The 22830-nt window shown below is 40.4% G+C and overlaps 4 protein-coding genes across 7 annotated transcripts in view; 1 reads left to right on the top strand and 3 right to left on the bottom strand.

Moving 5' to 3' along the window:
- Positions 1-22830, bottom strand: part of LOC145437617 (uncharacterized) — a 299426-nt gene that overhangs the window by 87494 nt on the left and 189102 nt on the right. The gene's annotated exons all lie outside the window — the stretch shown is intronic.
- LOC145437599 (60 kDa lysophospholipase-like) lies at positions 86-5267 on the bottom strand. The gene has a single exon (XM_080314868.1). It carries the CDS (start codon positions 2544-2546, stop codon positions 606-608), a length of 1941 nt encoding a protein of 646 aa, XP_080170994.1. The 5' UTR covers positions 2547-5267; the 3' UTR covers positions 86-605.
- LOC145437597 (L-asparaginase-like) lies at positions 10449-13785 on the top strand. Its single transcript, XM_080314866.1, has one exon. It carries the CDS (start codon positions 11224-11226, stop codon positions 12985-12987), a length of 1764 nt encoding a protein of 587 aa, XP_080170992.1. The 5' UTR covers positions 10449-11223; the 3' UTR covers positions 12988-13785.
- LOC145437598 (uncharacterized) lies at positions 16274-22214 on the bottom strand. Its single transcript, XM_080314867.1, has 2 exons — positions 17716-22214; positions 16274-17010 (listed from the first exon to the last, which is right to left on the bottom strand). The coding sequence occupies exons 1-2, from the start codon at positions 18065-18067 to the stop codon at positions 16994-16996; spliced, it is 369 nt and encodes a 122-aa protein (XP_080170993.1). The 5' UTR covers positions 18068-22214; the 3' UTR covers positions 16274-16993.

Here is a 22830-nt window from a genome sequence, read left to right as displayed (position 1 = left end):
TTCTCTGAAACTGAACGTCAAACGTCATCGAATATACGATCGATATTGGCCCAGAGTAAGCTGATATGAATGCCATACTACGGAATTCATTTGACATCGCCCTTCAACGCACATATATTCATACAAATTATACATCTTTTTCGAGCAACACTTCGGTTTGAATTAAACGTCACGGCAATATAGTCTCCATATATTCATTATATTGTTTGCAATATCGAATATCATTTCGCAATGGTAAGTCTTCAAGGTACAAGCAAGACGCATCAAAATGTTGTGTATTTCGTGATTGTAAAGTTATGTGAAATGTCGATCACTATTCTAATTTATACACATTAAATCGCACAGTGCATGTGATAGGCAATAGAGGTGTGGAGCGGGCAAAGGTTTGCAAATACATTTTCCAAGTTCTAGATAAAATACCAGTGGCAATGGAATACCCTGAATTTAAAACTGCGCATGAAATCATGGCAACAAAATTACATGGCGCGAAAAACACTCTTGTTTGAAGAGCTTCTTGGAGATACAGAACTTCAACATACAATTTAATAAAATATTCATATTGAAATAAAGCCGTTTTTTTCGATATGGATATACTTTTGTTTGATTTAAAATCTCACTCTCTTGGAATTTCCATTCGAGTGAGCATGTCCGTTTTGCTTCAAGTTCAATTCGCCAGCGCATTCAAGGAGGAAATCAACGATTTTCGCGGACCCATTATCTTTTGCAATCTGTAGCGCCGACCTAGAACTGTAATCTACAGCCGACATGTCAGCCCCACCGCTAGCCCAAGCGCGCAATCCTTGTAGGTCTTTCTTGTGCGCCAAAGCACACAGCGTGCCGCCCAATCTCAGCGGCGGTATTGATAAATGCGCACCGGCATCTCGTAAGAGACGAATGATATCGAATTTACGAAAACGTATCGCGTCCTGCAGCGGGCTGCATCCGAACCTGTCTTTCGCAAATACAGAAGCACCTTTTCCTAGTAGAAATTTTACAGCGTTGCTGGAGCCCTCTGAAGCGGCGATGTGTAACGGCGTCCTTTGATCGAAATTTCCCATACAAAGATCTGCGCCTTCTTTACATAATTTCTCCAGGGACTCGACATCGTCATTCATAGCCGCGAAGCAAAGCATCGGCGGATACAGAGTTTCTTTCAGATTGTTTCGTTCCGATTTGGAACACAGCTTCATGGCAGATGATATAGCATCGAAAAAACGGCTTCTTTTCCGGAATTCACTGACTGGCTCGACTCTGGTCAACTCGCCACGCATGTTTTCTTTGAGCAGTTCATGTTTTTGTTCGTATGACAGATCGTGTCGCCCAAGCAAATACGATAACTTCGCAAGAGCTGATTCCGGTGTCATATCATACCCAGATACAATACCTGCTTCTTCCAATGCTTTTCCTGTCTCGTAGGACGGCGTAACACTACCGCGTGAGCACTGGGAGCAATTTACAATCAGTATATGCCGCCTTGAAGCTTCTTTCAGCAGTCTGAATATATCCTCTCTGTTGCTAGGACCGTTTCCGGCACCGTAAGTCTGTAAAACGACTCCTGCGACCGGCGGGTTCAAGAAAGCCCGGATTGTAGCTGTAGTTATACCCGGGAAAAGTCGGAGAAGCACTACGTTTTCTTCCATCTCGGTGTGTATAGTGAATGCTTTCGGAATGGTACTGCGCCATACTAAATCCCAGTGTACGTTAATCTCAACACCCATTACTACAAGAGGGTCGAAATTAGGACTGTCAAAGGCGTGGAAACTCTCAATGTTCATTTTGCTGCATCTGTTACCGCGGTAGAGTCGATGGTGAAAAAACAATGTCACCTCGGGTATTGTGTAATTTCCTGCGATGAGTAAAGAACCGAGTAAGTTATCGACACCATCGCTTCTGGTCGCGCATAACGGTACTTGAGCGCCTGTTAAGATCACAGATTTTCCGAGATTCTCAAACATAAATGATAGGTAAGATCCTGTGTACGCCATTGTGTCAGTTCCGTGTAGGATAACAAATCCATCGTAAGATTCGTAGTTGTCTTTAATATCTTGCGCGATGCGTTTATAATCGCCGATGCTCATGTTCGCAGAATCCAACAGGACTTCATACTCCATGAGATGGTAAATTACACGTTTCTCTTTAACGTGTAGTTTCGGTAAAACGAAGCTTTTCCCTTCCACGAATGGATCATTCTCGGCAGACTCATCGGCAATGGATTCAGCGAAGTCTTTGTCGTGCAGTATAGGACTGTTTCCTATAACATGGTTTATGTAGTTGCTCTCTGGGACGAATACGCCATTTTTGTTCTTCATGGCGATTGTACCCCCTGTGACGATGACCAGAACCTGAGAGTCTCCACATAGCGAATTTCTTCTTGATCGCGGCGTTAAATATTCGTTAAATCCGTTTTCTAGCACCGGAGAAGACTCCATATTTATATCGTTCATGTCTTCTGTGGGAGAATCATCCAGTTCGATATCGTCGTTTACGGCGCACGACGCGACCAAGTTTGTCAGTGAATTAACTCCGAGTGCCGTTTTACTCATCATTTATGTATATTGCTCATTACAGAAGTACGTAAACCGTAAAATTGGCATAAAGTAAGTGCTAGAATATTCACGAAGTACATTGATTAGTGCGTATCCTTTCATATTCTGTGAAAATATCTGCCGATGTCTCACGGACGCTTTCTGACTTTACATTAGAATCAACGTTGTTACTATTACCCTATGACAATGCAATAAATACTGGGCGGTACTCGAGATCACTGGACCACGATCGACCTCGCCTAACGCCGAAGGCAACTATATTTTGATCGTTTGTCGTTTAATGTTATCTTCCGTTGCTTTTCATAAATGTGCATGCCTCTCCTATGTACGTACATATTCTAGGCCAGTGGTTCTCACTTACTCGCGGCACACGAGTGTGCCAATTGGACTGCTCAAGGGTGTCGCGAGCAAATGTAGTAAACAAGGTAGACGTATAACAAAAATTAAGGAATCTAAATTACGAGTGTGGCAAAGTCGGTATGGTTCTAGTATTTTTACACGCACAAGACACATAATGTACAATGCGATACAATGAACATTGAACAAATATACAAGGATGACGTCAAGTCGAAACCACCAGTTACAGTCTCTCAATCTGGCATCCCCATCAGCCTAATGTCGGTATTCTATCTTCTTCGCTTCCTCGCCCTCTCATCCTCTTTCTTGACTTGGCCCCTGATCGGGTGATTTTATTGTAAATACGCTGTGAGTCCAGCAACATAGGGAAGGAGCGTCTCAGATAAATTTCTGACACTTCGGAATTTGCTACTGCCATGAATCAAAGTGGAGCATCCGCCGTCAATGGTGGGGATACGCTAATTCGCTCACTTATGGTAGCGTTTGAGACGGTGACAACTAAACTCGGGCAGTATGTTCACCTTTTTTCTAGTCACCCCCATCATCACTGAATGCTGAACAGTGACATGGTGCAGGTTGATAACCAACTTATAGCAAGTCCCACTTTCGGTCCAGACTGTTTGTAAGACACTCCTTTATAGTCCTTATGCAGATCGGAGGGCGAGAAGGAGCCTAGATAAACTTCCAGCATTTACCGAGGGACTCTGGGCTCGATCATGCGACTCATTTGTATTGCAGCGGTTCAACGTACCACTACGCTACTCGCCACCTAGGGTGGTACTCGAAGTGCAATGGCGTGCCACGAACTATTTTCCCTACGAGAGACGAGTGACGCGAGGTCAAAAAGGTTGAGAACCACTGTTCTAGGCCAAGGTGCGTGTTAGATTAAAAACTGTCGGTTTCGACTCCTTCCTATCTTTTTGTTGTAGTGGTCTGCATCGACGAAATTGTTTATAAACTGATACTGATACAAAACAAATACGTGGTTCTGCCTAATCTGCCGGTGAGAAACATTGCGCTGATTACTATAACTGACCGAAAGAAATCAAAAACAACAGGGACCTTGTGGTTTTACCATTCGCTTACAAGTGATCAGAACGACTCCAAGCAAGCAAACAATGAAACAATGTGACGTCACCGAATATCCGACATAAACTTATCACAGAACCTCAAAAATGACTCGCAATATCACAAATCTTATCACAGTCAAGCTAGTGCACAGGCCGAGAAATTTTCTTATACAGCAGGGATATGCCTGTTAGATATCCCTGATATACAGCACGTAGGGAGTATCGTCATGGTCGTTGATCAAGATACGAAGAGTGATTTTTCTGCAGCAACAGCACTGTCTTCGATGATCTGTCGCTGAAGCTGAAAACCTACACAACTGCAGTACGCGATTAGCAAGTAACAGCTTGCTTAAAAGCAACGCTCCTGCTTTCAAGGTCAGTCATAGATTTTTCCTGGATCGACGAATGGGATCAATGGAATTATCACGTTGCGCGAAATTCCATATACCATGACACAAGACTGACGCCCATACACACCTACAAACGCCCGTTTTGTAAACCAATTGGAAATGGCCAATTGGAAGCAACGTCTGATAGCTCATTGGGTGTACTGAAACATGAAGGCTAGGAGCTTATATAGTGACATGTGAAACTGTTCTATACGCGTATGTATTTTGTGCATATCTTTGTTTATTGTTTCTAGTAATTCTTTCCCAGTAAAAGTGGATATTGAGGCGTTAATTTAAGTAACATACCACCTGGGTGGATATAGAATTACGGATAAGCGCATACGCTACCAGTTTAGAAGCTGTGTATTTTTGCACTGGTGCGAAAACAATCTACGATATAGCTGTATCCAACAACCATACAGAAATAAAGAATTATTTCCAAAGTATCTAGTTCAGGAATAAATCGATCACACAGAGCAATCTCACTCCACAGAACATCATATACCATAAGCTGCTAGCTGTTGGCTGTCGATCGATACACTACTTTACTAATTTACAGTACAGGGTAGTCCGAATTTGCCATGGTTTATTCGTTTAGGAAAGACGTATACGTCAAAGTCCACCTTCAACTTTTATTGACGTTCAATCCACCAAATTATATAGCCTAACGCATCTCGTCGCTGCTCTACTCTAGACACAGACACTCTCTTCTGAGTGCAATAGCAGCTAACCCGAATGACGCAACGTTTCATGATCGAAGTAATGACAATATAACACGGTTCTTTCCCTGTAGGTTCCCTACGCAATTTCAAACATCGGAGGTATATTATACGTCACGAACGACCAGATCTCGAGCCAAACCCTGCATACGACAAGCGAAGGCGAAAGAGTGCGTAACTGCATGATGCCCATTGCCCATACTACTATACAGCCCAGCCGTAAGAATGTGGTTGAGTTTTCATAATATAATGCGTCATGGTGGTTAGAGATATCATCATGTCCGCAATTCAATAGTGATCATATGTCATGACCGTGATCGCAAAATCGAGCATGACGTAGCGATTTCAAACTATATTCCAAATTTATCACAGTATGATAACTTTGCTGGGATCGCAGCACGTGAATCAGAAAAGCTGAACTGGTGGTTAATAACCATCCGTAGGTATCAAAATAGATGCGCTTCGTCGGTTTGAGTTCAACAGGCCATCAAATGACTATAGTTGCATCGGATGACCAATTCAATGTGCCAGGGAAGTGACTCGGTAACATTAATAGAGAGCTGTATTTAACTATAGAGTTCTATAATTCTACCACTGACGTGACATGGCGTTTGTATAGACTACACCGGTGATCCTCAACCTTTTTACCTGCTTCTAAATTTGGTAAGTTGATTAGTAAAGAAGGTCAACACATTGGCTGTTTGAAAATCTGATTACCTGGGAAAAGTTTATGTAAAAAAACGATCATCCCCTTCGCGACCCCTAGGCAAAGGCAAACGATCCCGCGGGGGTCGCGGCTCCCAGATTGAAAACTACTGGTTTAATACATTGTTTACCTTTACAACATGTACACGATTTGTTCTAAACGCTAATTGCAACAGAGTATGTACCATCCTCGCGACTAATAATAATTTTATTAACGACAATTTCTACGGTACATGTTCAGTACATGTACATTTCCCTTTCAACAACGGATTCGTCCAAGCGCGCTTCCATGTGTGCTAGTTTCGCAAGCTACAACCGTGCTTTCGTTGGTCTTGGTAAAGCCTCCATCCCACTGGTTGCATCCGGTCACCATTAGAAAAGGATACAGAGCCTGATCTAAAATATATACCACGCGGACATACGCGTGTCTTGTAACCGACATTTCTATATCATAACTGCAACTGCTGACGTGCAACCTTATCAATCTCACAATGGCATATGATATAGGGATCGATTGGCGAATAGGACATTCCTATTGGTGAAGTGTATATCTGACAAGTGTGATTTTCATTGCGGCTGTAATTTGAACTTCAATGATAAGTTATAGGCCTGTACTCAATAACAAGTAATACTCCACTTGACTCGAATCAAACAGCTGCTAGATTCTACGTAGCCTTGTTTGCCATACAGGTCAAGGATATTCGAACTGTGATGTTATTGTTGACTATCCCAATTTCGAGTTGATTGAAAGCATTCCGATATTCCCTGCTTGTCGAAACAAATTCCCAGTCCGGATTAATACCAGAACAAATTCACGTGGTGTTTATACTATAGATTACTAACGTATATTAGTAACGTATAGGTTAGTAATCTATATTCAAACCCAGTGGCCGCCTCCATGCAATACGCTATACCGCATACCTGTGGCCATATAATCCTACGAAGACTTGGACAACTAAATAATTTTAGTTGTCTAATTTCACTAAATTAGAGCGAAATGCCGCTAATCCAATTTCAATTTAATCTGTGAAATGTTTCCATGCTCTAATTCTAATTCTAATAAAATTTGTAAAATGTTCTTATGCTCTAATTCTAATTCTAATCTAATTCGTGAAATGTCTCTATGTTCTAATTTTAGTTTTAATCTAATTTATTGTTTTCCTGAAAATGCCTCTTTGTCCGATGCATATTACAGCGAGTAACAAGAATGTCCCTCTCGCGTAGGGAAATCCAGTGCCAAGTCGCAATCGCCTTACTCACACCCTACAGCAGGGGTGTCAAACGCATCCGTCCCGCGAAGCAATTCTGAGTAGATTGAAAAATCATTTTATTATCCATCACATTTGTAACCAAAATTGGGATTTTCTGCAGTAAACTTTCATAAAGTAATCCCTCAAGACAGCAAATATCGAGCATGTTCATAGGTCACAATATAAACACCCGATTGTGACGCTGTGCTTTCACTCTCGAGAAAGCAAAAAGTATACACTTAGTTCAGAGTTTTATTGAAAATAGACCCAAAAGTAGTTATTCACAAAAGCGAAAACGCCAATTCGGAACAAGTATATGCATTGTGCAGTTCACATGGAAAATATATTAGTTACACAAAAATACAATTCAAATATCTATGATCGCGCTGCTGTGTCGCTTCCCATCCTATCAATCCCCGGACCCGAGATTAGGTTAGTAATAATTAGGGCAATTTTTTTTTGACCTAAAAAACGGAAGATTTTGACCTAAAAAATCTAAATTTTGACTTTTTTTGACCTAAAAAAACTGAAATTTGACCAAATTTTGACCTTACGTATGCAAATTAGGTGTTTTCGCACATAATGTCAAAATTGTACTACTTATCTTCATTTCTGGTTGGAACTGTCTGTCCTTAGAAAGTAGATCGGCCTGAAAAAACGTTTTGGGCACAAAAACTAGCAAATTTTTACATGAAAAAACTATTGAATAGTATATTCATATTGAAATGAACCGGAATATTTTCGGCTGACACTCGTCAGGGGTAATCGTCACCAACTAGTAGAGAATTGGAAAGAACATGGTATATCAACAATCGTATCTCAAACTATGACGTCATTTGAGTGACTTGAAGTCGACTTTTATCAAAATACACCAACCAAAACTCTGTCAACAAAAGGAGTTCGTGTACCACCTAAAAATAGTACATTGAACGCTCTCTCTTTCATGCTGGTGACGTCATATTTTGTGATACGATTGTTGATATACCATGTTCTTTCCAATTCTCTACTAGTTGCTGACGATTACCCCTGACGAGTGTCAACCGAAAATATTCGGGTTCATTTCAATATGAATATACTATTCAATTGTATATTGAAGTTCTGTACCTCCAAGAAGCCCATGAAAAAACTAGTATTTTAACGAAATCTGGCCCTATGAAGAATTCCAGTAGCTACATTACGTATTATGGTGGAAATAATTTAGATTTGTTGTAGTACAACGAACGAAAGATAGCTTACTTTCCTACATTCTCGGGTAGAAAGTGTTTGTCCTTGCTAAGTAGCTTGCCAAGAATGGAGAAAGAACGTTAAACAGCAGCGGTTGTTGGCTGAGAACACTGGAGTTGTGTGCACACTGCTGGTGACACACCGTGTTGCTTCATTCTGACAATGTTGTCTATATCACAATTTTTCAGCTTGCGCTTCTTGATATAAGAATCATGCAATGTCCAAGCAGTCTTGCTTCAGTTAGGATATTGCGGTAAGTTGACCATAAAACCATGTCACTATTTGTTTCATTTGATCGTTTATGATTCACAATGAGCAGACGATGGGTCATTTACAACAGTAGGCCTATAAAGTAGGCTACAAGCTGTAAAATATCAAGTGATAAATTCACCGACAGCGCAAAATCTACGATACAAACAAAATTCAGAGGTCAAAAAATGTTTGACTTTGTAAACAATTTTGACAAATTTTGACCTAACGCTACAATTTTCACCTAATTTTGACTTTTTTTGACATGTCAAAAAAAAATTGCCCTAGTAATAATATATAATTCAACCGGGGCGTCATCGTACTTTTGCCAATTCGATTGTTCGCGAATAAAGGTCTTGCGACGAGCTATAATAAAACCGTGTGAGCTGTGTATTATTTATCTATATAAGATTGTTAATGAAGAATTAAAGTGCAAATCAAGGGCACGGGGTAACATTTTGGTATGAGTTGAGTGGTCCGGCCCGCCGCCGATTTGAAGGCTTGAATCCGGCCCGTGACGCAATTTGATCTTGTGGCGATTGCGGTGACCCCGGGTATAGTCAAAAGCGATCCAAGCTTGGTGTACAGACGTTAACCATTCTCACGGTTATGAGATTGCACTGTGATTTGATATGAGCTGATTTTTGCTGTATGCATTTCCCATTCACATCACAAGTTCATTCAATTTCCAAGTTTTTGCGAATTCAGTGATTCTAATTCTAATCTAATTTGAAAAAAAGCTGTGTAGCTCTAATTCTAATTCTAATCTAATTTGGGAAAACTTGTTTTGATCTAATTCTAATTCTAATCTAATTTGGAAAAGCTGTGTAGCTCTAATTCTAATTCTAATCTAATTTCGAAAAACTTTTGTAGCTTTAATCCTAATTCTAATATAATTCGGAAGAGCTGAAAATTTTCTAGTTGTCCAAGTCTGAATTCCTACGTGCTTCACGTCTTTGCATATTGTATAGTTTCGCAGTCTTAACGACTGGTGCGGTGCAGCGTTGGGAACATCAAAAGACATCACCAAATCGCATCAAGTGATTATCGGAACGTACCATTAAAGGGGCACTGCGCTCTAAAAATGATGTGGTCTCAAATTGAAGGTAAAAACGAACAAAAATTATTGGCCGCAGCCATTTCCTTCAGAACGCCACCGTAATGGAGCTGCAATTTATTGAAATTTCTACAAGACCAGCTGCCGCGGCTGCTTAACCCGTTACATGGCACGATGTCTTCATCGTCGCACTTGCTCGACGCGATAAGGCAGTCACGCAGAGAACGAAACTTAGACACATTTCCTTCATAACATCGGCTGACAACTATCTAAAATTCGTTCTCTGCGTGACTGCCTAATCGCGTCGAGCAGCTGGTCTTGTAGAAATTTCAATTACGGTGGCGTTCTGAAGGAAATGGCCGCGGCCGAAAATTTTGGTTCGTTTTTACCTTCAATTTGAGACCACATCATTTTTAGAGCGCAGTGCCCCTTTAATATCGTAGCAAACAATACGTTTATATTGTCATATTTATTCCACTGGAAGCTTTTCGACTGGCTCAATGCGTCACAACGACAATATTCTTTCTATATTTCGAACTTGGTTAACCTCATTTACTTGGGTTCACTGCTGAAGAGAGCCAGTCGAAAAGCTTCCAGTGGAATAAATATGACAATATGAACGTATTGTTTGCTGCAATATTGAAGTTCTGTACTTCGAAAAACCTATTTAAGTACCATTAATAATTCCAAGTGTTGGAATTATAGGGGTTTGGCATTAGACTTGCAACACTATCTAGTCTACCGATCAATCTACAGGTCAATTGATTGCGTCATCTCACCAAGAAAACGAGCGACCGAATGTCCTACTCTACTAACAACAGGGTCTGGTTATGTTACAAATCAGATGTAGTTGCAACAGGGTTATCTCCTATCGGCATCGCATGGTTGTCGCCGTTGTCGGTAGGGCTGGGCAAAATCGATTACCTGAGTATCACTTATTATGACGTCACACCAGCATGTACTATGTCAAAGTTCCAATATGTACCTTTTATGCCACCACAAAGAACATAATGCCTGTTATCCGTCACATTAAATATATTTTGATATTTCTTTCGAGTTTCGACCATACAGATTTCATTGCACTTCTTGACAATGTTGTGGGATGATCATGAAATGTGTTATTCCCAGGAACGTTCGTAGCTTTGTACAATGTCTCGTATACCGCGACACGGCCAATCAAGGTTCAAGGCTTCCTCAGTGGAAAATACGATAAAAGCTATAATTCTTCTTGATAAATTAACTTTCAGTGGCGGGGAGCTTATAATTTCAGTACTCGAAAAAATCGTCTTTCACTACTCAACTCGAATCATTAAAATTATTACTCGATTCAGATTCAAGTACTCGAATCAGTGTGCCCAGCCCTAGTCGGACATCTGAATTGACGAGATTTACCCAACAAACGATTCATACGTAATAAGAATCGAACTCGTAGCCGCAGTGGGACCAGCGAACACGGTGTTACGTCACAAATGAAAACACACCGTCGACTACCGTACCAGGACTCCACTATTACCACTTTCAATACCACATCAATGTCACATTCGATAGTACAACAGCTGTGGGTTTCTGAGGAGGAATTGTGGTCGAAGAGAAGATGACCTTCACTCCCTATGCGGGCTGAATTCCCAATCGTATCTACGCAGTATACGAAGCAGATATGGATGATCCAAACGCCGAATCAACTCCATTTTTAGAAGACAGGAACTCTCTTGTTCTAGTTATCATCACAGGTGGCACAATCGCCATGAAAAACAAAAACGGAGTATTCGTCACAGAGAGCAACTACATTCACAGAGTTATTGGAATCAGCCCAATATTACACGACAAAGAATTCGCGGAACACATTGCAGCTCGAGCCGATTGTAGTATTCCGTTCATCGAAGGCATCTGTTTCGTCTTACCAAAGCTTCATGTGAAAGAGAAGCGTGTGATTTATCACCTTTTGGAATACGATGTGCTACTAGATTCTGCAAACATGAATATTACCGATTACAAACGCATCGCTCACGATATTAAAGCCAACTACGAACATTACGATGGATTTGTTGTGCTGCACGGTACCGATACTATGGCTTACACAGCTTCGTATTTATCGTTTATGTTCGAAAATCTTGGGAAATCTGTAATTTTAACAGGTGCCCAAGTCCCCCTATGTGCCACTAGAAGCGACGGTGTCGACAATTTACTCGGCTCCTTATTAATCGCAGGAAACTACACGATACCTGAAGTGTGTTTGTTTTTTCACCATCGACTCTACCGCGGTAATAGGTGCAGCAAGATTGATATTTCGAGTTTCCAAGCATTCGACAGTCCGAATTTCAACCCGCTAGTTGTGATGGGTGTTGAAATTAATGTACACTGGGATTTAGTATGGCGCAGTGCGGTACCTAAGGCATGTAGCATACGCACCGAGATGGAACAGAACGTTGTACTCCTCCGACTTTTCCCAGGAATCTCAACAGATACTGTCAAAGCATTCTTAAACCCACCAATCGCCGGTGTGGTGTTACAGACTTATGGAGCTGGAAACGGCCCCAGCAATAGAGCAGATATATTTGAGCTGTTGAAAGACGCTTCAAGGCGACGTGTATTGATAGTAAATTGCTCCCAATGTTCACGTGGTAGCGTAACGCCAGCTTACGAGACGGGTAAGGCATTTGCAGAAGCTGGTATCGCATCTGGATATGACATGACATTGGAAGCTGCTCTTGCGAAGTTGTCGTATTTGTTAGGACGTGCCGACTTAAGCTATGAACAAAAATTTGAGTTACTAGAAGAAAACTTGAGAGGTGAGTTGACAAAAGTAGAAAGAGTTGGTGCATGTAGGAAGAGGAGTCAGTTGTTCGAAGCAATATCCTCCTCTATGAAGCTTAATTCCGATTCAGAACGTAAGAATCTTGAGACTGCCTTATACCCTTCAATGCTTTGCTCCGCGGCTATTAAGGATAGTGTCGAAACATTGGATAAGTTACGGAATGAAGGCGCTGATCTTTGCGTTGCAAATTTTGATGGAAGAACACCCCTCCACGTAGCAGCTTCAGAGGGATCTAGCAACGCAGTGCAGTACCTTCTTGGTCAAGGGGCTTGTGTATATGCCAAGGACAGATTTGGCTGCACGCCTCTGCAAGATGCAATACGATTTCGTAAATTTGACATCATCAGATTACTACGCGAAGCTGGTGCGCATCTTTCACTGCCTTCTATGCGACTGGGCGAGACTCTGTGCGCGCTGGCCTACCGGAATGACCTGCATGGATTGCGAGCTTGGGCCAGCAGTGGCGCTGACATGTCTGCTAAGGATTATAATTCGAAATCGGCGCTTGACATTGCCATTGAAAATAAATCGCAAGAGGTTATTGATTTCCTAAGTGATTGTGTCGCGAAGTCATCCGAATCCACTGCGAATGTGTCTGCGGAGTAAAGCCTATATGTGAAGATCATAAGAAATTGTACATTGTCCTACACAGCCGTCATGTAGACGCAGTGAAATGAAGTAATTCCTGAAGTGCGGAGACACGGTGAAGCAATGTATGACACCATATGGCTGCCAATGTCGTGTCAGCTTATCAGTACATATTTTATTTTCAATATGTAGATTTTCAAATAAGTGAAACGAAGAAGCATAGTCGGATCTACTTTTTCTATGTTATTTTGATAAAATGAAACCGTAGTTGATTATCATTGCCATCGCATTGAACACCGAAGTCCAGATTAGTGGAAGGATGCATGGTTCACTGGAACGGGATTGATATCACCACAATATATCCTTGCCTCCGCCAAATTATAAAACAAATCCTGAGGACACCAAACATATGAGTGAGAATAAACCATGCTATTCGAGACCCCCACTAGTGGCAACAAATAAATCGGCACTCATGATCATCTCCAATTGACATTCGCTGTACGTTGTTGCGGCCGAGAGCGCACGGTAGAATCTGTTCGTGAACATATAGACCCGTCCCACTCATACATTATGGTTGCTCGGAAGTATAGGCCTACGCGTATATAGAGGGGATGACGCGAACGAAGTCTATGAAGTCGCCACTTACATTACAACAAAGCTATAGCAGCCAGCCGTCGCGTCGGAACGGACCGCTGTTCATGTGTGAGTGGTTTTCGACACGATTTGTACCTTGTCCAGGTACGCATACTTTGCTGTTGTTGGTTGTCTTGGCTGATCTAATAAATTCTCCATTCCCGAATAAAGACATTACAAGTACTGCTGCATCGGTAATGTCATTCTGTTTTGACTAAAATAAGTTTTCTGGATAACAACAGCCCAGTTGTTTGGAAAACAATCGAAAAGCATAAGATATTTATTAGATTATCCGTAATATGATCTACAATTCTACATGTTACGATTCGTCGCGAGGGAGAAATTGATATTTTGTCTACACGCTTGCTGACCCGGTACATTATTTCTTTCAATGAAAGCGACGGTACCATTGAATGAGAAATTCTTCCAGTCTCACTTTTATTTTATGATTCATTCGCAACAAGTATTATAGTTAGATTTTTCGTATTCTTAAAAAACTTATCTTTTCTACATGAATATTCAAGAGAAGCCGGAAGCTGTAAGGGTAAGCAGTCTCGCTATACTAATTTCAGCATTATGAAGGGCGTCGGTGTGAACCAAATTTGTAACAGTATTATTGAATTTCTTCGCCCTTGACACGCATTCGCCGTGGACGCGGAGAACCTGCTCATAGTTTCACATTCCATGTTGATATTTCAGTCTGACCGCTCGACTCTTAGGTGACCTATTCAAATGTTCTTGAACTAGACTCTATAGTTCTAGAGCAGTGATTCTAAAACAGGGGGCGCGCCCCGCTTGGGGGGGGGGCGTGAAAGCACCTGAAGGGGCGGAGCAGCCTAAGAGAAATGAAGCTTCTTGAACTCGGAATAAGTTTGATCTGTGCTGAAACTTCCAAGTTTCAACAACGGCAATAATCACAGTTTTATGACGATTTTATATGTCATAGTTGCGCCGCTCCATCCATCCGTACACCGGTGCCAGATTATAACTTATACCGGACCTTGTACCGATCAGAAGATGTCTCTGAATAAGGAATGTGTGTAGGCGTAGGCCGATGCTTTTATGGTATGTATGTCAAGCATTTGTGCAGAGTGCGTAGAAAGACACACGGTCACGGAGAAATAATATATTTCCTCAAAGGTCATGTTATATATGCCATGTTTAATAGGCATTTGGAATGTAGAAACAAGGATTTAAATAGAAGTGGCTTAGAACGTCGAAGTATACTCTATTACGTAACATTTTGTAGAACGCCACTCTTAAAAACAAATTTTTGGCAGCCCTCTTGCCGATCACTTACGAGCCGCAGAGAAAAACGTCGTGCTGCCCGCGCCATCGGCTTTTGATTTCGCTTATGGTCCGGTACGTTTGAGCCAAGCCCAAATCAGGAAATATAAGATTTTAGACACCAAAATCGATAAAATATGTATATGCTTTACGTGTACGTCCTACCAATGCTCATGGTTATTGTTGACAAATAATCAACTGAAAATTTTTTCGCGCTCTGCGAGATTCACCTTCAGCTTATAGTTCTTATAGCTCTGTATATTGTCAGAATTTCATATTTGAAAGGGTTCTCAACAATCGCAACCTTCCATGCCATCAAACTATGCGTTGCCATTGCAAACATTATACTTTCTCGATATTTTTCATATTTACTTGATATGACGATAAGGGGGGCGCGAAATTTTTCGCAACCATAACGGGGGTGGCGTGTCAAAACAGTGTGAGAACCACTATGGTTTAGAGAATTCTTGCTCAAATCTAGAGCCCAATGATTTGCCGCGAAACGAAAAAAAATGATGCAATCCCTATGCTCTATAAATCACAACATCACTATATTCTATCCATCACGATATTTATGGTATTCTGCTAGGGTTTGCTAGAGCAAGATTTCGATTATGGAATATAATTTGTAATTTTGTTCCTCGAAAATTCTTATATGAATGAAATAAATTCCAAGTTGACGGCCTATTCAACTGCGGCAAATGCCGGCGTATTAGTTTATTTTTTAAGAAATATAAAGAAGCCTAATCTAAAATATAAAATATCGAGTGCGTATGCGAATTCTTTCGTTAGCTCATGAAGAATGCGTGGCAACTATAGGAAAGGATCATGTGTAGAGGCATCATAGACGCACCTCCAGCAGCGAGGTAATAATAAATTTTGATATATGTATTATTACTCAAGTTACAAAAATTCTTTTAATTCATAAGACTATATGATTGAGAGCAATCCCCGCGAATCTCAACAGTTGTATGAAATGCACTTTGTTCTATACAGTAAACCGTTTGTTCAATAAAAGGGATTCCAACTAACCAATACACGCGTAGAAGGCCTATTCTCCTGTCCATATATATTTTGTTTGAAATACGTGGAATTCAGAATATTTTGCCGCTGTTTTTGTCAAACCACTCTCCTATCTTTATAAAACGTATTCAAGATCGATATAAACTCGATTAACCACAGCGACATCAGCGCGATCGCGAAATCGAAAAGATGTATAACTATAGGAAAAACCTTTTGTTAGAACAAAACGCCTGTCACGCGAGGACCTCCCGAGGTTAAAAAAACAGAACGTCTATGGCACGCAAACCACGGATGTGTTACAAATAGTTCAGCCCACGCGAATATCTTTACCATACTGGCACGCAATCCAACAATACTCGACTCGCATTTGATTCCACAATCATGACTGTGATTTAAGATCTCAGCGTTGTAGACGATAAAATTTGCATCTGGTCATCACAGAAAATTGCGCACGTAAACCATGGTGTACTTTGCACAGATAATTATTACTCGGCCAGTCAAATACAGTATATTATCCGCTAAGGTATGCCAATCTTGTATACAAAACGATACGATTTCATAGAGTTGGACGAATGAGTGTTCCTGTTCACTAATCAGCCACCATAACATCACTTTGCATGAACTGGCCCACGTACAAGTCTACTGCTTATATCTGCACACATAAGCGCATTCATGAGACATATGGTATAATAAGAAAGTAGGGTGTGTCATAATGTCACCGTGAATATAGCGTACGTGGTGGACGGTGGTGTTTGCATTCTCTGACACATAATCGCTTGATAGCGTTCAAATCTAAACGATGCGTGAGAGGCAATCTGTAACGCTTCAGGTGCAGTGTGTGAAAAATGTGCGATTCTTCTCTCGACGACAGCAACGTTTTGCTTAAGGGGCTTTTGCTGTAGCGAGAGACAAAGGCCTGCAGAAGTGCAGATATATTTCGATGTAGAGCTACCGATTTATCCTTCTGACCAAACAACGTCCAATCAGATCTCGGGCTTCTTCGCGATGCGTCAACTTTGCTGATTCCCGAGTTTCGATCAAATACGCTCTCATCGTTCCACCGCAGCAATCTCATCCCTGCTCAGTTGGCGCAGTGTGCTGGAAAACAATTCACATTCTGCTTAAAATCTAGCACGATGTTTTCCATGCCATGGATCTCGGATTATCCGATACCAAACAGAAACTAAAATATAGCTTAATCAGATCTTTGCGATATTTTGGAAATAACGTGTTAAATTGTTTTCATGAAGATCTAATGAACCCAGATGCGGTGGTCTTGTACGCGATGGATTGTTTATATACGTTGTTGTCATCAATATAGTATGTCTGATGGAGGCCTGGCCCACATTGCAAAGATGAGCATGAGTGAGCAGTTGAGCACAACGGGGTTTATGCTTGAATAAAAAACAGATTAATAGATGTTATCAATGGTCGGATTGATGCCGTATTTCGATTAATCATTTTTGAAACTCTTGTTTATACGATTAGGATTAGACATACAAATTCCAATTAAAAAGATTTGCTTCCGACACACATGCGGGCTATCGCATGTACGACTACGAACATGCTCAATTGCTCAGTTGCTCACACATGAACACGAACATAACATTGATGATAAATAACATAAATACTACGCAAGGCGTAAAATCATAACAACGACGATCCGAAAACAAACGAACAGAGACGCACATAAAACAGTAATAGATCCCCATATTGAAAAAAAAACACCAACCCTATCTCGAAACAATCCAGTCAAATTCATCAATGAAAGTCACTACCAACATCATGAGATGCCAAATTCACCTGAGCATGCCGCGCATTTAACCGCGTCGTGTATAATGCAGTTTTTGAATTCAGACAGCAATTCGTTCGATCTTTTAAGATTGAGGCACACCACTACCAACGAGAAGCATACCACCAGAAGAACAACCACTACAACGGATAACACCACAACCCCCTTTTTGTATGCATTTTCGCCGGAATCCAAATTCCTCTGATCATTATCAGTTCTATTGCATTGTTCGGGTAAACCGCTGCTATCTGCTCCGTCCGCGGGCCCTCGTCCAGTTACGTCACCTAGTCGGTAATACGTACTTCCGAATTCGTCGTCATCGAACGGAAATTGATCGCTATCCAATAATTTACTACGACTCATTCTAACGTATATAAAGATAGAAATGTGTCATACTGGCTTTTAGGCCTACTATTATATTCTGATAATTCGTCTCAATGATAGCTGATTCAGAGACTTGTTGCATTAAGAATTGTAAACCAGCCTAACAACTAATGACTTCTAGCAGGCGAAAACTATGAACCTTATATGGACAATTGGACACTGAAGGCTGGAGTCATAAGGCCTAAAGAGCGGATGATGACATTGTTGCACCAACTCCCGCTGCACTTTTCGTGTAATTGTGACTAATCGCATAATTGGAACGAGTCTTCGGGCGGGTAATCATTATTCACTTCTCGTTACCAATCCGCTAAGCGATGTCATTCATAAAAAGTCTCTAGCTAGAACGTAATTGGGCAGTGCTAAAGTTTGGGCGCATTTTGTCTAGGGATGGTGTGAACGTGAGGTTCATGTTCGCGTTCTGTGTGTGAACCTCGGAAATTTAGAGGTTTAAGTTCACAAACGAACCTTGGTAGGTTCTGCACTGTGAACCTTTTCCATATATTACAATTTTCACTTCATTATAACATCTTTCGTTGAAATTTATTGCATTGCAACTTCTGGCCATTCTATGTATGGCGCTGGCAGCATAAAAAATCAACACTAAACGAGCATGCACCTTGACGATCTGAAAAAAATTACTTGCTTTTTTGTTACAAACGTTTGCTCGAAATATCCAGCTTTCCGTTTGTGAATATTTAGTGACTCTCTGCTGTGAGCTTGACCCGCAATCACACAATATCAAGAGCGAAATACACGACGTGTAGTCAGCGAATAATGCCTATTCAACCAATCAATGAAATTGATATCGTTGTCCGATGTAAAAAATCTAGCAGGTGTACGGGGTTAATCTTGACTTCATATGTTTATTGTATCATAAAAAACATATCCGTTCGATTGGGGTGTTGGCTACAGCTGTATAACTTGGTGGGGTAATGTCGGTATACCAAGTATAGAAGAAAACCCATTTACACTCTGCTCAATATCAATGTCGCAATATTCAGTCGCCGAACATATTGTCAGGTCTCGCATAGACCGTTAAGGCGTAAGCTTATATTCCCTTGTAAGCCCTCGTTGAAATTGTTGGCAAAGCCACGGAAGATATTGGTTTTATGGGATTATTATATCATTCGATTGCCCCAGTTGATACATTTGGCGACGTTTACAACGTCAATATGTACTGCAGCGTTGTGGCATGTCGTCGCTGAGATACCGTGTACAGTACATTAATATAGGCTACCACTTCACTGAATTGTAGGGTTGGACTTTGCAACACGACGTCACGTGACGTCATGAGGTTCTCGTTCGCGTTCACACAGAACCTTTCAAAAAGGTTCGCGTTCACACGAACCTGAACCTTTCAGAGGTTCACACCATACCTTCTTGTCCTAACTTTGATATATTTTTAGGTCTGGCCGCCGATTTTATCTCTCTCAAAGCCGTTCAACCGACCCTCAAACAGGCGCGACCGTCAGTAAATACAAATTCGAGTAACCTAAATTTGGCAATATGCTTATATCGTTTGTTTCTATTTTGACGTTCTGTACTTCTAGAAGCCAATTGAAACTATATATAATGACAGTTCTCCGAATAGGTTCTACCACACCCCGAAGTGATTTTGATTGACATACAATAATTTGTCTCCATTCCGCTCTCGAAAGGTAGCTGTTATTTTTTTAACCCTACGGGTGCTTTTCGGATCCCGCATACCAATTCCCTTGACATAAAGCTATACATAATACATATACAATGAGCCTACATCAAGGACAACAATCTATTGATGATTATTGAGTACACCACATAAATAGGATTTGAGTACCGCAAACATTTTTTTAAATGGGGTAATTTCCAAGGATTTCTATTACATTCATATCATCAACGAATACTTTCACGCTATAAGGCATATACAAATCATCAATTGTGAAATAAGCACTAGAACTCATAAGTCCGCCGGACAGCAAACATTCCTCTACTACAAATAACTCACAAAACCTTTTTAAAGCGAACCGCACTAAGCTGAATGGGGGGAATTTCGGTGAATACTGCGTTTGGAATTGACTACAGAGACGCTGAGTAAATAACTCCTCATTATCGAATCACAGCTATATACTTGACCTACTCAAGTTGGAAATTGGTGAACTTTAGAACATTTTCAGCTATTCCAAATTAGATTCGAATTAGAATTGCTGAATTCGAAAAAGAAACACGACAAAAATCGAGTTAAGCTCATATGAATTCTGAGTTCGTTATTATAAGCAATATAATGGCAAATGTCTGTACAACAAGCTTTACCCGTTTTGCACTATACAGTTCTGCTGTAGCATTTTCACGCAAATCAGAAATTAGATTGCAATACAAATTAGAACATAGAAACATTCAACAAATTAGATTATTATTAGATTACCGGGCTTTTCGCTCTAATCAGTCTTATTATACATTTAGAATTATCTAGTGACCTACTGCTGTCGCACTTACTGTCCAAAGTCTGTCGATCGTAGTCACATGATGTAGCGTAGGTTAGGGTTGAATCGCGGCAATCATTAACAAAGATAGGATTTGTCGTTGTCAAGTTTCGCCGTTGTTGCTTTGAGACTCGCTCATGCATTCATTAATTTAGCGAGTGAACAGAATTTGATCGTTAACAGCGACAGCGTAGCCAATACGCCAGTCGGGCTGCGTATTAACATAGACTATATACCGCTAAATAAACTGATAGTATGCCTAAGGTTTTTTTTCATGTCGATATGCCAATACTGTAGGCGTAGGGTATAAAAGCCAAACAAACTGATTCAGTATTTTATAGGTTTATATATGTTTTTTTAACGAATATTTACAAAATCAGTATCAATCAACCAATTTTAGTCTCGCTTTGTCGAACACTTACTCTTTGTAAATGAATTTTTGTTCCACATCGCAGGGCCAAAAATGCTGTTTAGGGGTGCATATGGTCAGTCATCCCTGGGGCATGTTTTGTTGTGCTAAAATCACGAGAAAGCTGCACTTAATTTCAACAGAAGTTGCAGTAAAAGTTGCATTGACAATTCTTTTTAAATTATTAGGGCATGAGATAGTGGAAAGGTTTCGATTTATACCCTAACCTATTAAATTTTGCAGGTTGTATGTTTGTTGCGTTTCTTTGGTCGCTATTCAATCGATCACGATCATGCCAACACTTTTATGTTCCTTAGGTTTGAATCCAGTGAAAAAAAATTCCCCCCAAAGTCAAACAACATAGCGGTTACCCATCTCTCCACCTCTCCCTAAAACAAATCAAATCCCACACCCCAACTTGGGTCTGCCAACTTGACCCAAGGCACTGTAGAAAAACTCACTGTTGGCGACTTTAACAAAATATATAGCCTGAAATGTTACCGAGCGAAAATGTAATTTTCGGCGTTCTCTCCCGGGCGTCCGTGAAATGGAAATTACCGCAAATTTAAACGACAGAATTAAGAAAGCGATCAATTTACATATTGTTCGGACACGGCTGCGCTTGTCTGGGATAGTTTAATTTTTAGTTTGCAAGCCATTGCGTCATGGATAACATTGAGATGAAGCTAATCCATCACATAGATCTTTGTTCTTAGCAAAATCAAAGAGAATAGAACCATACTAGAAATAGTTTATAGCATGTTTTTCAAATCTTTCCGTTACATTTTGCGCAGTACTTAATATAAGTTGCAGTAAAAAATAATAGAACAAGTTGCAAGAAGTTGCACTATAAAATTTCCCCATACAGCTTAAAACAACATAGTGCATAGATTCCGAGTATCTAGGAAGCAGCCGGAAGCCGTAAAAAAGTTGCAAAAACTTGCTCTAGTGAATACTGGTCAGTAACGAATTGCTTCTACTTTTCAAAGTAATCACGTAAGTTTTCTGACTTATTGCAATTCTTAGTGGTTTTGATGCTAGACTATACTCCCACTTTCAATGTATAATTTGAAGAGCTTCTTGGAGGTACAGAACTTCAATATACCATTGAATAGTATATTCATATTGAAGTGAACCCGCATATTTTCGGCTGACACTCGTCAGGGGTAATCGTCAGCAACTAATAGAGAAATGGAAAGAACATTGTACATCAACAATCGTATCACAAAATATGACGTCACCAGTATGAAATTTCGTGAATGAGAGAGCGTTCAATGTACTATTTGTAGGTGGTACACGAACCCCGCGAGACGACCGATTTCGAATCGTTGGGCGAGGCCGTTCCCAATTAGATTTGTGTGCCTTGGAATCGACTTTTATCAAAATACACCAACCAAAACTCTGTCAACAAAAGGAGTTCGTGTACCACCTAAAAATAGTACATTGAACGCTCTCTCATTCACGAAATTTCATGCTGGTGACGTCATATTTTGTGATACGATTGTTGATATACAATGTTCTTTGCATTTCTCTATTAGTTGCTGACGATTACCCCTGACGAGTGTCAGCCGAAAATATTCGGGTTCATTCCAATATGAATATACTATTCAATCTATAATTTGTTAAGCAAAATAAATACTTTTTATTGCTTCAGCTTTTCTTTACTACAAAGTAGTGTTGGGATACTTTCGCGTCACTTTTGTTTGTTTAATTGGACTTTCAGAATTGGAAAACTAGAAAATGTGCAGCTTTTCAAAAGTAGCTGAGAATTAGAATTATAGCTACACAGCATTTTCCGAATTAGACTAGAATTAGAATTACAGCTAAACAGCATTTTCAAAATTTGATTAGAATTTGAATTGTAGCTACACAGT

The sequence above is a fragment of the Botryllus schlosseri genome, chromosome 4 (genome assembly GCF_051294905.1).
Source record: "Botryllus schlosseri isolate E-star chromosome 4, Bs_hap1, whole genome shotgun sequence".
Lineage (NCBI taxonomy): Eukaryota > Metazoa > Chordata > Ascidiacea > Stolidobranchia > Styelidae > Botryllus > Botryllus schlosseri.
The sequence above is the reverse complement of the archived record's forward strand: the minus strand, read 5'-3'. Positions and strand labels throughout refer to the sequence as shown.